At 49.2% G+C, this 12801-nt stretch overlaps 6 protein-coding genes across 6 annotated transcripts; 3 read left to right on the plus strand and 3 right to left on the minus strand.

Moving 5' to 3' along the window:
* Window positions 1–795: 795 nt before the first annotated feature.
* Window positions 796–2641, plus strand: FTJAE_2274 (low-affinity hexose transporter; the record flags this gene model as incomplete). The annotated part of the gene is made up of 6 exons (XM_037348451.1): window positions 796–809; window positions 868–962; window positions 1012–1165; window positions 1214–1859; window positions 1907–2285; window positions 2334–2641. The coding sequence occupies 6 exons, from the start codon at window positions 796–798 to the stop codon at window positions 2639–2641; spliced, it is 1596 nt and encodes a 531-aa protein (XP_037210526.1).
* Window positions 2642–2716: 75 nt separating this feature from the next.
* Window positions 2717–4144, minus strand: FTJAE_2275 (aspartate aminotransferase; the record flags this gene model as incomplete). Its single annotated transcript, XM_037348452.1, has 4 exons — window positions 2717–3410; window positions 3466–3839; window positions 3937–3961; window positions 4104–4144. The coding sequence occupies 4 exons, from the start codon at window positions 4142–4144 to the stop codon at window positions 2717–2719; spliced, it is 1134 nt and encodes a 377-aa protein (XP_037210527.1).
* Window positions 4145–4846: 702 nt separating this feature from the next.
* FTJAE_2276 (uncharacterized protein) lies at window positions 4847–6181 on the plus strand (the record flags this gene model as incomplete). Its single annotated transcript, XM_037348453.1, has 1 exon — window positions 4847–6181. One exon carries the CDS (start codon window positions 4847–4849, stop codon window positions 6179–6181), a length of 1335 nt encoding a protein of 444 aa, XP_037210528.1.
* Window positions 6182–6288: 107 nt separating this feature from the next.
* FTJAE_2277 (large subunit of dimethylformamidase) lies at window positions 6289–8664 on the minus strand (the record flags this gene model as incomplete). The annotated part of the gene is made up of 4 exons (XM_037348454.1): window positions 6289–6509; window positions 6551–6938; window positions 6987–8504; window positions 8554–8664. 4 exons carry the CDS (start codon window positions 8662–8664, stop codon window positions 6289–6291), a joined length of 2238 nt encoding a protein of 745 aa, XP_037210529.1.
* An 849-nt stretch (window positions 8665–9513) lies between these two features.
* Window positions 9514–11551, plus strand: FTJAE_2278 (HOL1 substrate-H+ antiporter; the record flags this gene model as incomplete). The annotated part of the gene is made up of 8 exons (XM_037348455.1): window positions 9514–9701; window positions 9746–9857; window positions 9908–10003; window positions 10050–10169; window positions 10233–10349; window positions 10406–10860; window positions 10986–11315; window positions 11368–11551. 8 exons carry the CDS (start codon window positions 9514–9516, stop codon window positions 11549–11551), a joined length of 1602 nt encoding a protein of 533 aa, XP_037210530.1.
* Window positions 11552–11778: 227 nt separating this feature from the next.
* On the minus strand, window positions 11779–12311 carry FTJAE_2279 (uncharacterized protein; the record flags this gene model as incomplete). Its single annotated transcript, XM_037348456.1, has 3 exons — window positions 11779–11993; window positions 12045–12136; window positions 12187–12311. 3 exons carry the CDS (start codon window positions 12309–12311, stop codon window positions 11779–11781), a joined length of 432 nt encoding a protein of 143 aa, XP_037210531.1.
* Between the last annotated feature and the right edge of the window lie 490 nt (window positions 12312–12801).

A 12801-nucleotide genomic window follows, 5' to 3' on the forward strand; every position in this document is an offset into this window, starting at 1 on the left:
TGACGCGAGAATTTACTCCGTACCTGAATCATTTAACTTCAAGCATAATACTTAAATAAATCTCCGCAAGTCCCATGCCATCCAGCATCTTTGCCGAAGTCAGGTGATGCTGATAGCTGTTGTCCCGAGCTGATGGACGCCAAGACTGGTTATGCCGGCCTCACTGCCGCAGATTTCGTCTGTGCTGATGTTTTCATTTGCAATTTTTGTGCAAGTCAGGTGCTATTTATCCGTATCTCTCAGATAATCACGAAATGTCGCATATATCATCAAAGGCCTAATAGTGTAGCATGCAAACAAGCGGTGCACAACAGGCAGCAGCAGCAAACCACGGTCTTTTCTCTCATGTTACTGAATCACCCCAACTTTTTCCCATCCCACAACCCCATCTCTCCTATCATGGGGAAGTCCGGCGGTGTCCCCACGCATGATTCTCCACATTAAACACACACATCCCACGGAGAATAAACTTCCCCTGACCATGCTCACCGGTCCGGCGCTCTTCGGCCCCAAACCCCTGGATTCGGCCCTTTGGTTATATCCGGGGAGCCTCACCTTGACGGTTAAAAGTGAAGGTTGTTCCATTTAGCCTTGTTCCCCGATAGGATCGCTGAGCAAAATTGGAGATTTGGGTATCGCGTTGTCGTCGTTTCGAAAAATCTCATGGGACTTGTAGTTTGGACTCCTTTTTGGAGGATCCGCCGAAGATGGGAGGAATAAATAGAGGATAGGGACCGTCGTGAAGGAGAGAAGCAGATCAATGAGCTTTAGGTTTACAAGACATTGACTAGCAATATGCTTGGAAATAAGTATGTCATTCTCCATCTCCAGGTATATCGGAAGTTGAGATGAAGCTGACAAGTTTAGATCTTTTACTGTCAACGGGGCAGCCTGCGGAGCTGAGGCTCTAGTCTTGGCCCTCATCACCTCTCTCGGAGGCTTTCTGTTTGGTTACGATACAGGTGAGCGACACCTCAACCTCTTGGAGTTATTGAATCTGACGTGAAACAGGTCAAATCTCGGCTATGCTTTTATTCAGAGACTACGTCGATCGTTTCGCTCAGACAGACGATCACGGCACTAAATACTGGGTCCCCGCCATTCAAGGTATCCTCGTGTCGCTTATGAGCATCGGATGTCTCATTGGAGCCTTGTCAGGATCCTAGTAAGTCTCTATCTCAATTAGCAACATTGCCTATTAACGTCGACTCAGCACTGCAGATTGGTACGGCAGGAGATGGAGTCTCACCATCTTCGTCGTCATCTTCCTCCTCGGCAACGTCATTCAAATCACTGCCATGTACTCATGGGTTCACATGATGATAGGCCGTCTCATCGCCGGTCTCGGTGTCGGCGCCCTGTCTATCGGCGTCCCAATGTTCCAAAGTGAGTGTGCACCGCGAGAAATCCGTGGCGCTGTCGTGTCGTCATATCAACTTATGATCTGCTTCGGCATTCTCATCTCAAACATCGTCAACTATGGCGTACGCGAGATTGAAGATAGCGATGCATCGTGGCGAATCGTCATCGCGATTGAGATGGCCTTCTCAATTCCTCTTGGCCTTGGGGTCTTGGCTTGTCCGGAGTCACCGAGATGGCTTGCCATGAGAGAGGATTGGGATGGTGTAAGGACATCACTTGCGAGATTGAGGGGGATGATGAGTGATGTGAAGAACCCGGTTGTTGAGGACAATATTCAAGAGATGAGGATTCTGCTTGAGGAGGAACGAAAGGTTGGGCAGGGAAGTTGGTTGGAATGTTTTGGTGTGCGCAATAAGGGACCGAAGGTGCTGTACCGAACACTCCTGGGTATGGCTGTTCAGTTTTTCCAGCAATGGACTGGCGCAAACTATTTCTTTGTTAGTTGGCCACTGCCACTGAGCAACAAAGACTAACATGACATCAGTACTACGGAGCCACCATCTTTGAGTCGGCTGGCATTGACGACCCTATCCTCGTCCAACTAATCCTCGGCGCAATCAACGTCGGAATGACCTTCTTCGGTATCTACTCCGCAGAAAAGTTCGGTCGTCGCTGGCCCCTCATCATCGGCGGTTTGTGGCAGACAGCTTGGCTTCTCATCTTTGCTTCTGTCGGAACAGCCATTAACCCCGAGGGCAGCAGTACCAGCGGCATCGTCATGATTATTTCCGCTTGCATGTTCATCGCCTCTTTTGCTGTCAGTTGGGGTCCACTCGGCTGGGTCGTTGTTGGCGAAGTTTTTCCTTTGCGCACTCGTGCCAAACAAGCTGCGCTGGCCACGGCAAGCAACTGGCTTGCAAATTGTAAGTGCCTCTTCATAAACCTAGTGTGTCAATACTAACATGCATCAGTTCTAATCAGCTTCCTCACTCCATTCGCCGACGCTGGTATCTCCTACGCCTTTGGCTACGTTTTCGCTGGCATGAATCTGATTGGCACTGTCATCGTATACTTCTTTCTATACGAGTCAAAGACTCTTAGTCTTGAGCATATCGACAGGATGTACTGCCTGCCTGACCTTAAAGCATGGGAGAGCGCGAAGTGGAAACCGCCTGGGTATGTCACCCGTGAGAAGAAGGATGAGTCTTACTTTGAGGAGATGGCTGCTGGGAAGGATACAGAGAAGGTCGTTGTCCATAGCGACAGTGGGGTTGAGTGAGATGGAATGTGGGTGAGAGACGTTTTTAGTGAAGGAATTGTGGAATAAAATAAGTGTACAGTAAATAGATGGATACTAGAAGTGTGTCTGCTTATGGAAGAACTTTTCTAGCGTCTCCAATGCAGCGTCCAATAGCCTTGGCTGGCCGAGTGGAAGTCTAATGTACCCTTTCAAACCATTCACTCCTGGTTCACCGAAACAATGTCCTCCGGGTAGAACGACGATGCCTTCTTGCTCTGCTAACTTTTTGCTGAACGCGACGTCATCCGCCGCTGATCCGTCCTCATTCAAGATTTGAACAAACGCCGTCGCTGCCCCATCCGGCTTCGCCCATCGGCATCGCGAGGCATTGCGCTTAATGAACTCGTCGAGTATGACTATGCTTTCGGCGCAGGTCTTCATATTTCGCTCCATTAACCGGGGTAGTACCTCCTCGCTCAACGCAAATGCAGCAACAGTATCATCGAGTTGCGACACGCTGGTAGTCGTATAGTCTCGGAGCGTTGTAATGCGCTGCAAGATTTCTGCATTTTGCGATACTACCCAGCCTACTCTAAGCCCAGGTAGGCCGTGGGCTTTAGAGACGGAACCCGTTGAGATGGCATGGCTATAGCCTAAAGAGATTAGAGGCGGCGGCCGGTTGCTTGTGTGAAATAGAGGGCTGTAAACTTCATCAGAGAAGACTACAATGCCACGCTCTCGGGCGAGGGCCAAGATCTCCTCCAGTTTATCCTTAGAAATGACAGCCCCGGTAGGATTATTTGGGTTGCTGTTGTCTTGTCAGTTCCACCCTGGTATACAATATGGATATAAAGAGACCTCACTTGATAATAATAGCCTTCGTATTAGGCTTAATCATACTAGCAAGCTCTGCCACATTAGAGGACCAATTATCATTCTCATTCGTAGCCCACAGGCTAACATCAACTCCATTGTACCTTGGCAAAAGATATAGCTGCCCATATGTGGGGTACTGGCAGACTATATGGTCATTAGGGCCACAAATTGCAGCCAAAACGAGATAGTTTGCCATAATGGCACCCGGTGTGATAACCACATTAGCAGCTGTTAATGGGGCTTCGGGCGAGGAGTGCATCTTGGCAATTCGCTCTCGAAGGCGCAAAGAACCCTGCAGCGTGCCGTAGGTAAGCTTCAGGTTTGGATCCAGAGTTGCATGGCTAGCATCTGGAGCCAGTTCCTGCAACTCGTTCAGTGAGAGTGCAGAGACGAATGAGTCTAAAAGTCCGTATACGCGTCAGTATTACACAGGTACTGTATTCTCTTTGCAGTCTTACCATAGAGGCAAACTTTCGCTCCTGGCTATATAAGTATACACATTAGTCTCAGATATATAGAGGGTGGTCTTGTATATGAAGGGCTGACGAACCCCATACTTCTCCACTAAGAACCGGAAGGAAAGTTAGTTAGCTGTCGGTAAAAAGCCACTTCAAGTTAGAATTACTGACTCCAACGATCGATCTTAAACGGCTCGGCTCTCTGCATTGTGATCTCAACCTGGATTTGACTGTGAAGTGCTTAAGATCTTAAGAAAGACAATCTTGTCATGCTGGAAGACTGCTGGGGCGCAGGAAGGTATATATACCTTTATTAGGGCGGGGCAGTGTGACTAACATAGTGATTTCTCAAATGCATTATCCTTGATGCGGTTGAAGGTTGTGATTCTGTAGCTTCTAGGCCAAGTGAGCTATGCATGTAGTGAAGTGCTCGGTACGCTAGCCTCTCCTGGCATGGCCACTTTTGGCAATGTTCCAAGGCAACACCATCAAATCATCCTTTCGCTCGATTTTTCTCCATTACTCACAAGCCTTACCCCATCACAAAGCAGAGCTGACTACACATCGTGTCGGCTGTAGCATCCGGGTGCCACCGGAGGTTGTATGAGAAACTGTGACAAACTGACCCCGGCTAGACACAAGTATGCCGAATCCAGGTGGGATCTACTTGGGCTGCGAAAGATGCCGTTGTCGCAGAATCAAGGTCTGTAAATCTTGTTTGCCACCGCATAATTATTGCTTTTCAATGCTGAAAGATCAAAGTGCGATAGGGCGAAGCCGCAGTGCCAAAGATGTGTCAAGTATGGCATGACTTGTCCTGGCTACCCGCAACCGCAGGATGTTCGGTTTCGCCATGAGACTAGCAAGGTGACAGCAAAGGCGTGAGTGCCCCATCGTTTACTGATACAAGATGGATGAGGGATTAATAGGATGTAGAGTACACTTTGCCGCAATTGATCAACGTCTCCCTCGCGGCCTTCAGCTTGTCCCGTCGCTTCCGGAGGAAAAGAATCTCGACTGCAACAGAAGCGCCAACAAAAACCTGGACTTACAATTAGCACCATCTGTTGCCCAGTCTTGGGATACGGCCTTGACCCAGTTCTTCTTCGATCAAATCTTGATGCCCGTGGGTTGGTACTCGCACTTACCGCAGCTTCACTACCAAGCACCGCCCGATAGTTGCATAAGAGTCACCATCTCCGCAGCTTCGTTTTTTGTGGCCGCCAACCAGTTCCACGATACCGGAATGTTGCAGAAGGCTAGGCGCACGTACGGAGCTGCACTGCAGGCTATCAACGGCTCAATAGCTCACCCCGAGAAATGCCTGGAAGACGAGACGCTTGCCTGTGTTTTATTGCTGCACGTCCTGGATCATCTAGCCGGGCATAGCAGTGTCCCGAGCATGTCGCATTTGAATGCATGTGCGCAGCTAGTAAAAATGCGCGAGGCGAAGGGGTTCCGGACACGACGCACGCATGACTTGGCGCATTCTGTTGTCATTCAGGCACAGCCGTGGCTCATGCAGGGGCTTACTGTGGATGAAGGCACTCTTGGAGATGAGGCTATTCACAAGTGGTTATGGATGCTGACTTGCCAGACACCAGCAGCCAGGATGGCGGCTTTGAGTCTTGAAGTCGGAAGACTACGGAATCGCGCTACCCGGCTCCTCACACATGGCATGCATGGAATCCCGAGCCTGATCCATTCTTTAGACCAACTAATTGAGGACATTGTTAGCCTAGAGGCGAGGATTGAGGATTGGCAGACGCATTGCGAGCCAAGGTGGGTTCAAATGAAAACAAAGTTGCGTACACCAAACGGTGAAGAGATGCAGGCAAGCTACTACTCCGACATTCAAGTCTCCAAGGTTTGGAACTACTGGCGAGTCTCACGCATTACACTACACAGCATGATGATCAGCCTTGTTGACTACGGAAAATCACATCAGATATCTATACCGAGTCGGAACTTGGACGCCTTGAAAGCCAACTCGGCGCAGATCATCAACAGCATGGTTTCGGAGATAGTAGCGAGCGTTCCATTTCACCTTCAGCAAATTGATACAAGAGGCCGACCAAGCACGCAGCGAAGTCAACGGGTCCTTGGAGGGTTTGCTCTCATCTGGCCATTACAAATGCTGCTCAGTTGTAAATGGAGCTTGACGTGTCATAAGACTGTGGCGGTGGAGACGTTGCATGTCATTAGTAACGTCTTTGGAATCAGTCAAGCGCGACTGTTTTTGTAGATTTGACCAATAATCTCAAGTAAATATGCTGCAAACAGATATGTTAATTTAAGCTTGAAGCAAACGAAACGCAGTCTTGCTTTTGTTGCGGCTTCGCTTCATTGTTTTCATGCCAATGCACTCCTCTTACCACTGGCAAGGAACTCTCGGATGACATTCTCGGTCACCTGCGCGACATCGTTTTGATACCCATCCCAAGCCATAGAGTTATTCCAGTTGATACTACCAACACTGAAAACAGAACCGCCTCCATTCGTCTCATAGTATACCATGTCGCTCCTCACAAGCGGCGAAGTTGAGCCAAGAGTTCCGATCATGGGAATATGAGCTCCTCATTGAACAGCATAAAATGATCATCGTGTCGCTCACTTCGAGCAAGCAGGATCGCGTTAGCGGGACTACCAATGGAGACATCAAGACGATCGAGTTCATCGCCACTTGCACCTCCCGCAAGACCCTTTGTTCCAAGAAGTTTTCGGGATTCTTCGTCAAGACCTTTCCAGAGCCACTCCAGCGAAGGATTGTTGAGGGCTTCGTCGGTTGGAATGAATGGTCGACCGGGTCCTTTACCCGAAGCGCAACTGCCAATGCCCCAGAGCTCGTTAGGTGGGCGCCCGATTGAGCGCCAGAGGCCACCGAGTTGGCCATTTAGTGCGTGATGGCGCTCGCCTGGGGGGTTTTCATGGGTTCGGGCACCGACATCAGCGCGTCGGACTTCCATCCGATGGGGTCTCTTGGGATCTGTCACCGACTTCCACTAAAAGCACGTCAGGCTCTGTACCAGTTCCACGATTGAGTTACTTACATAGAATCCGTTGCCGCCGGCATAAATCAGCGATCCTCCATTCTTGGAATGTCCCTCATAAGCATCAAGAGACTCAGCAGAAGGATATTCCGGATGAGAGCCAGAGATGACAACATCGTACTGAGACAATGCAGCACGGCCGCGGAGATGAAGATCATGGTCTGTGAGAATGTCATAACCATCGCCGAAATGTTTCTCAAGAAATCCAACCATTAGTAGATCAGCTGAGAACTCTCGTGGTCGCTGAAAGCCCCAATGGATATAATCCGGCCGCACGTTCAGAATCGGTCGCTTGGTGGTACTGTACACCACACCTGAACCATCGCTGTGAAGGTCGTAGATAGCCAGACCAAGATCATGGCGCCGCACCATCTTGTAATAGTTATCAGACGCGACGAGCTGAACACCCTCGGGGAATGAGATGTGTGTTGACTTGGTCTCATCGTACATATGCTCGTTCGCATACGCGAGGTACGTAAAAGTCGAAAAGACAAAAGCAATCTTGGCTTGCGGTCGAACTTCCTTTGGCTGAACGAAGAAAACAATGGAGTCTCTGAGATCTGACTCCGTATCCTGAACTTCGATCGCATAAGCGCCAGAGCGCAGATTAGAAGGAACAGTGAACTCAAAGTCGGTGTCCCACGCAGCGTCATCAAGATCATCATCATGAAAGTGAATAGCACCGAAACCATACGTCGCTTCTTTCCAGCCGAGACCAATGAGTTTGTGATCCCAGTCTTGTCCACGAATAGCCCGCGTCGGCGCATTGACAAGAACGCCATCAAGACCAGAGCCAGAAATATCAGAGATTTCATCTGTGTCAATCCCAACAGAGAAGTCGTAAAGCGCAATGTCCCAGTTCTTTCGACCCAAGGCCTTGAAGCGGGGAGCTTCGATGCGGCCGTTGAAGAAGTGGACTGGTAGTTGTGAAGTTGATGTTGGGCTGGCTGCTGTGGTAGCTGCAAAGTACATCGGGCTACCAGAGTCAAGAACGGGAGTGCTGGAAAGAGATGTCTGAACGGTTGTCGATGAAGGAGCGGTTTCGTTTCCAGAAGCAATGTGGGTGAGCTGTAACTGAAACTCCTTCTGTTTGATAGTGATGCAAACGTGGAACCATCGACGTTCACGTGCTGAAGAGGCGATCTTCTTGACCTCAACGCCATTGGAGGTACCGATCCACACAACAAGCTGATTATCCCGATCAAGAAGAACAGCTATACCAGCGCTCTTCGCAGCGTCAAGGTTGGATAAAATAGCTTGGGGATGGGGAGCATCAAGCATCCAAGGCTGAACATAAAAATCAATCTCAACGCCTTCAGATTTGTCTAATAGAGGTTCTCTCTTCCAAGCATCAACTACAGCGTATGAACCAGGATGCGACGCCTGAAAGCGACCAGTCAACTCGCCCTTGGGTCCATGCTCGATGATTTCTTTGGCGGGGGCTGGGGCATGGGGCATGTCGAGGCCTTGAAGGAGTCTGACGAGTTGATATTTGAGCTTGGGCTTGGTAGAGGAGATCTTGGATTGTTAGTGGGGAGATTATAGGGGAGGGGATAAGGCTGGGTACCTTGACGTGCGCTGTTTCACCTGGGGAAACTACCCATGGGTCTACGTAGCCGGTGTTTTCTTCTTCATCGTGACGAAGGGCAGGGCGGACGGGATATTGTGAAGCAACCATGTTGGCGATTGGTTTTCGTAAATGTTGAATGGCTCAGATGTTTGGTGGTCTTTTTCCTCCAAGTAAGTTATTGCACGGCATTATCGCACCAATTGATACATCTCTATATAACATTTTGACGAGCAACGTAATCCCCGACAATCCATGGCTTCGCGGGTTTCTTATTTCCCGATCGAGTAGTCGTGCTCTAGCGCCTGTCGTGATAAGCTAAGGATATGATATGCGGAGAAGTATTCCGAGCCTCTTGGAAAACTCTTGTAATCTGGTTGGACAAGAATATTGGGCAGTTCACCAACGAAACTGCTTTAACTGGAGTAGGAAATATCCTTATCTCCCTGCGGCTCAATTTCTCTCTTTCTGCTTATCCGCGATATTGTATTCATTTCTTGCCAAGACGCCAGTTCTTTCGAGATTGAGGAGATGATTACGGATGATGATATCCCTGGATACCAAGTGGCCGGGCTGTTTGCTAGCGATAAGGATGGCTCCGCCCCCGCATTGCGTCGTGCTCTAATTTCTGGAGCTATTATCCAAATCGGGATATTTCTGCTTTTCACCACCCCAGATACAACGTTCGGATGAACGGCTTCACTTTGAGGGGTGGAGAAATTGACGTCAAGAATGATAAGGTTGAGAGACGTCTTGCGGGCTATGAAAGTATGGCGCTGATACCAGAAATTAGTGTCCTTTGCACGAGAGTCTTAGGGAGATAGGTGACCGCAAGCATATATAAAACAGACAGCAACCCCAACTGACAACAGAATCCACAAACATACCATCATATTAACTCCACCCCTCTTCCCCTAGATCATACCCATAATGCCCACTCAGAATTAGACCACAGCCAACATGGCAGATCAGATCGAGGCAATCCCCGGGACGGTCCACTTGGTCGACGCCCAGGGAAGTATGGACTCACAGCACGCCAAAGGAGCAGAACACGACATTGTTCTTGTGCCAGCTCCGTCAGCTCATCCGGATGATCCGCTGAACTGGTCGCCGAGGAGGAAATACCTCTCTGCGTTTTGCATGGCAGCGTATGCCTCCCCTCCTTTTTTTGGGGTTCACTGACGTGATGTAGATATGTGCTTGTCATTGGCATCTGCTCTTCTGCACTGTATTCGACTCTAGGACCGCTGTCGGAGTCTACTGGTCTAAGCTATAGTGATTTGAATTCTGGTACAGGCTATATGGTAACTACATCTCTATTGATGTTTTTGGTGATAGTCTGACATTTTGGTAGTTCCTCTTCTTCGGCTGGGGATGTATCATCTGGCAAGCCATCGCCATCCAGTACGGCAAGCGACCCGTTTACTTGTTGACGACACTAGGTACCTTGGTAAGTCATTATGTGTAACTGATGGTTTTGAAGCTGATGAAACTAGGGCGTCATGGTCTGGCAGCCTCACGTGCGATCAAATGGAGAATGGATCGCGACCAAGATCTTGCAGGGCATATTCGGTGCGCCTATTGAGTCTTTGGCGGAGATTACCGTCTCAGACGTCGTAAGTCACTGCTAACATAACCCTATCACGTAGGATAAGGTAGACTAAAGGGCCGCGACCTAGTTCTTTACCCACGAGCGGGGCAAGTTCATCGCCCTGTATGCTCTCGCACTCGGTTACAGCAACGGCATCGCGCCGCTTATCATGGGTTTCATCAATGATGGGCAGGGATACCAATGGGTATTTGCAAATACTCCAGTCCCACTTGATAAACTATAGAACTAACAGGGTATCAGTACTGGTGCGCCATCTTTTGCGCCGTCCTGCTACTGATCATCTTCTTCTTTATGGAGGAGACCAAGTTCGATCGAGCGAAGTACATGGCAAGTAACCACATCGAAGGACAGACTGTATCAAGCGCTAATCAGAACTCGACTGAGCGCGACACAAAAGACGGTCTCGATACGAAGCACGACGCCGAGCAGGATCAAGTTGCGACTACCACTCTTACCAATGTCACCGCACCCAACGAGACCTTTGATCCCGACAACACCGAGTTCAACAAGAAATCCCGCATCTCCCGTCTCAAACCGATCGAGCGCAAGAACATGAAGGGTGAGAATAGGCTCATAAAGCTTATTAGCCGACCGATTCTCCTCCTCGCGTTTCCCATCATCTCATATGCTGGTTTCATCTACGGTTGCAACATCGTCTGGCTGTCTGTCCTGAACGCGACTGAGTCTATGGTTCTGTCGAACAAGCCTTATAACATGCCTACCTCCACCGTCGGACTGACATTCATTGCTCCGCTCATTGGAACAACCCTTGCGCAAGTACACGGGTCTCACAAAGTGAAAAGAAGCTGACAGAAACTAGCTGCATCTACACTGGAATCTTTGGCGACAAGTTCATCATCCAGATGGCGCGACGAAATGGGGGCTTCATGGAGGCTGAGCACCGACTCTGGCTATTCGTTCCGTCTCTCATCCTCATTCCCTTCGGATGTATCTTGTTCGGCGTCGGAGCTTACTACGAGGCGCATTGGTTCTCAATCGTATTTGCCATGGGTGTCATCTCGTTCACCACCACAGCTGGTTCGCAGATCTCCATTGCGTACTGCATCGATTGCTATCGCGATCTCGCAAGTGAAGCCTTGGCCACTGCGATCATTATTCGAAATACGATGGCGTTCGGTATTGGGTATGGGTAAGCATGCAATCTAGACTCAGTGATCGTGGATTCTTACTAATGCTTTTAGTGTTACTCCTTGGGTTGTCAACCTTGGCTATCAGAATGCTTTCATCCTTGGTGCGTTCGCGGGTCTGGCACATAATCTGACCATCTTCCCTGTCATGAAATGGGGACGGGCGTTGCGACAGCGGAGTGCGGAGAAGTATTGGAACACTGTCAAGGAGGGAGCGGATCTGGACCTAAATCATTGATCTTCTGTGTCACATGCATGAAGCTGCTATTGCATGGAATGGGGACGGGTTAACTGTCATATGTGGTATTTCTAGGTACATAAAGCACTATTAATGCCGCCAGGGAAGTCAAACTCAGCCAAGTCTCTCATAGCGTGAATCCAAGGGCCTGCGCAAAAGGCAAACGCTGGCTCTGGCCAGTCAAAACACTTTGATGGACAATCACTGGCGGTCCTACATACTCCAATTCAAGGGCGCTGAGCAATGATACAACGTCGGCCCCAACCGTTCTCGACCGGTCCGCAGCGGGTGTCTGTAGGTGCATTCAAGAAGGTGCTGGAATACTTAATATGCAGATCGTCCCACCAGGCCTCAGGCAATCTAGTTTCGCAGGTATTGCCAGGAACTACCATAACCACGTAAGGCAGCGGGGTAAAAAATGGCTGATAGTTACCGCCTTGCCCTAGAGAAGAGTCAGTCAGGCGGGGACTACTGGTATATGGATAACATGTACAGGGATCGCATCTTGGAAAGCCTCGCTGCTCAAAGTTGTTGCCCTTGATTATAAATTCTGAGCGCTCACGTCCCTCTGCGCCAAAGACAATACTGAAATAGTCACTTCAAGAAGTTAATATCTGGTGTATGGGAGCTCATACCAGCTAATGGGTCCGTGGCCATCGTTCCACTCGCAGCGTTTCTCCAGAGAGCCACTGTTGTCAGAAGCCGGAGCAGCCAGAGCGCCTGTGACCAGGGCAAGGAAGGAGACAGCCGAGATACGCATATTAAAGGAGAAGTAAGTGGAAGGACTGGTGCTGAGTCTGCCTGGTAGAGCTAGAATACCGAGTGATGGACAACAAGCTGTGCAGTTATATATACTTAAATACTAATCTTTAATTAACTCAGCTCACCGCCATACTACCTAATTCAAGCCAAGGCAGCCAAGGCTTTCTGTACATCTGTAGGCAATAGCCTTTATCCTAAATGCCAAGAGTGGATTTTGAAGCATTTTGGGTATATAGTGCTACCTTACTTTAGGGACTTTTGTCGTCAGGGTCCTCTTGAGTGTACTTATGATCTGGTCTAGCGTACCTAGAATGGGCATAAGACTCGGCAGTCCCATTCGCCTAATTGTCTCCTCGTCAGATATTCAAGTCTGATTGGGTCTAGCGAAAATAGAGGTGGTATTTCTGAATCTTTTTTTAGATCTCTAAATCTCATTGGGTGGAAACTGAATTATTAGTCACCTTGTTCTTATATAGTCACTGGCTAAT

The sequence above is a fragment of the Fusarium tjaetaba genome (assembly GCF_013396195.1).
Source record: "Fusarium tjaetaba strain NRRL 66243 chromosome Unknown NRRL66243_c0000041, whole genome shotgun sequence".
NCBI lineage: Eukaryota > Fungi > Ascomycota > Sordariomycetes > Hypocreales > Nectriaceae > Fusarium > Fusarium tjaetaba.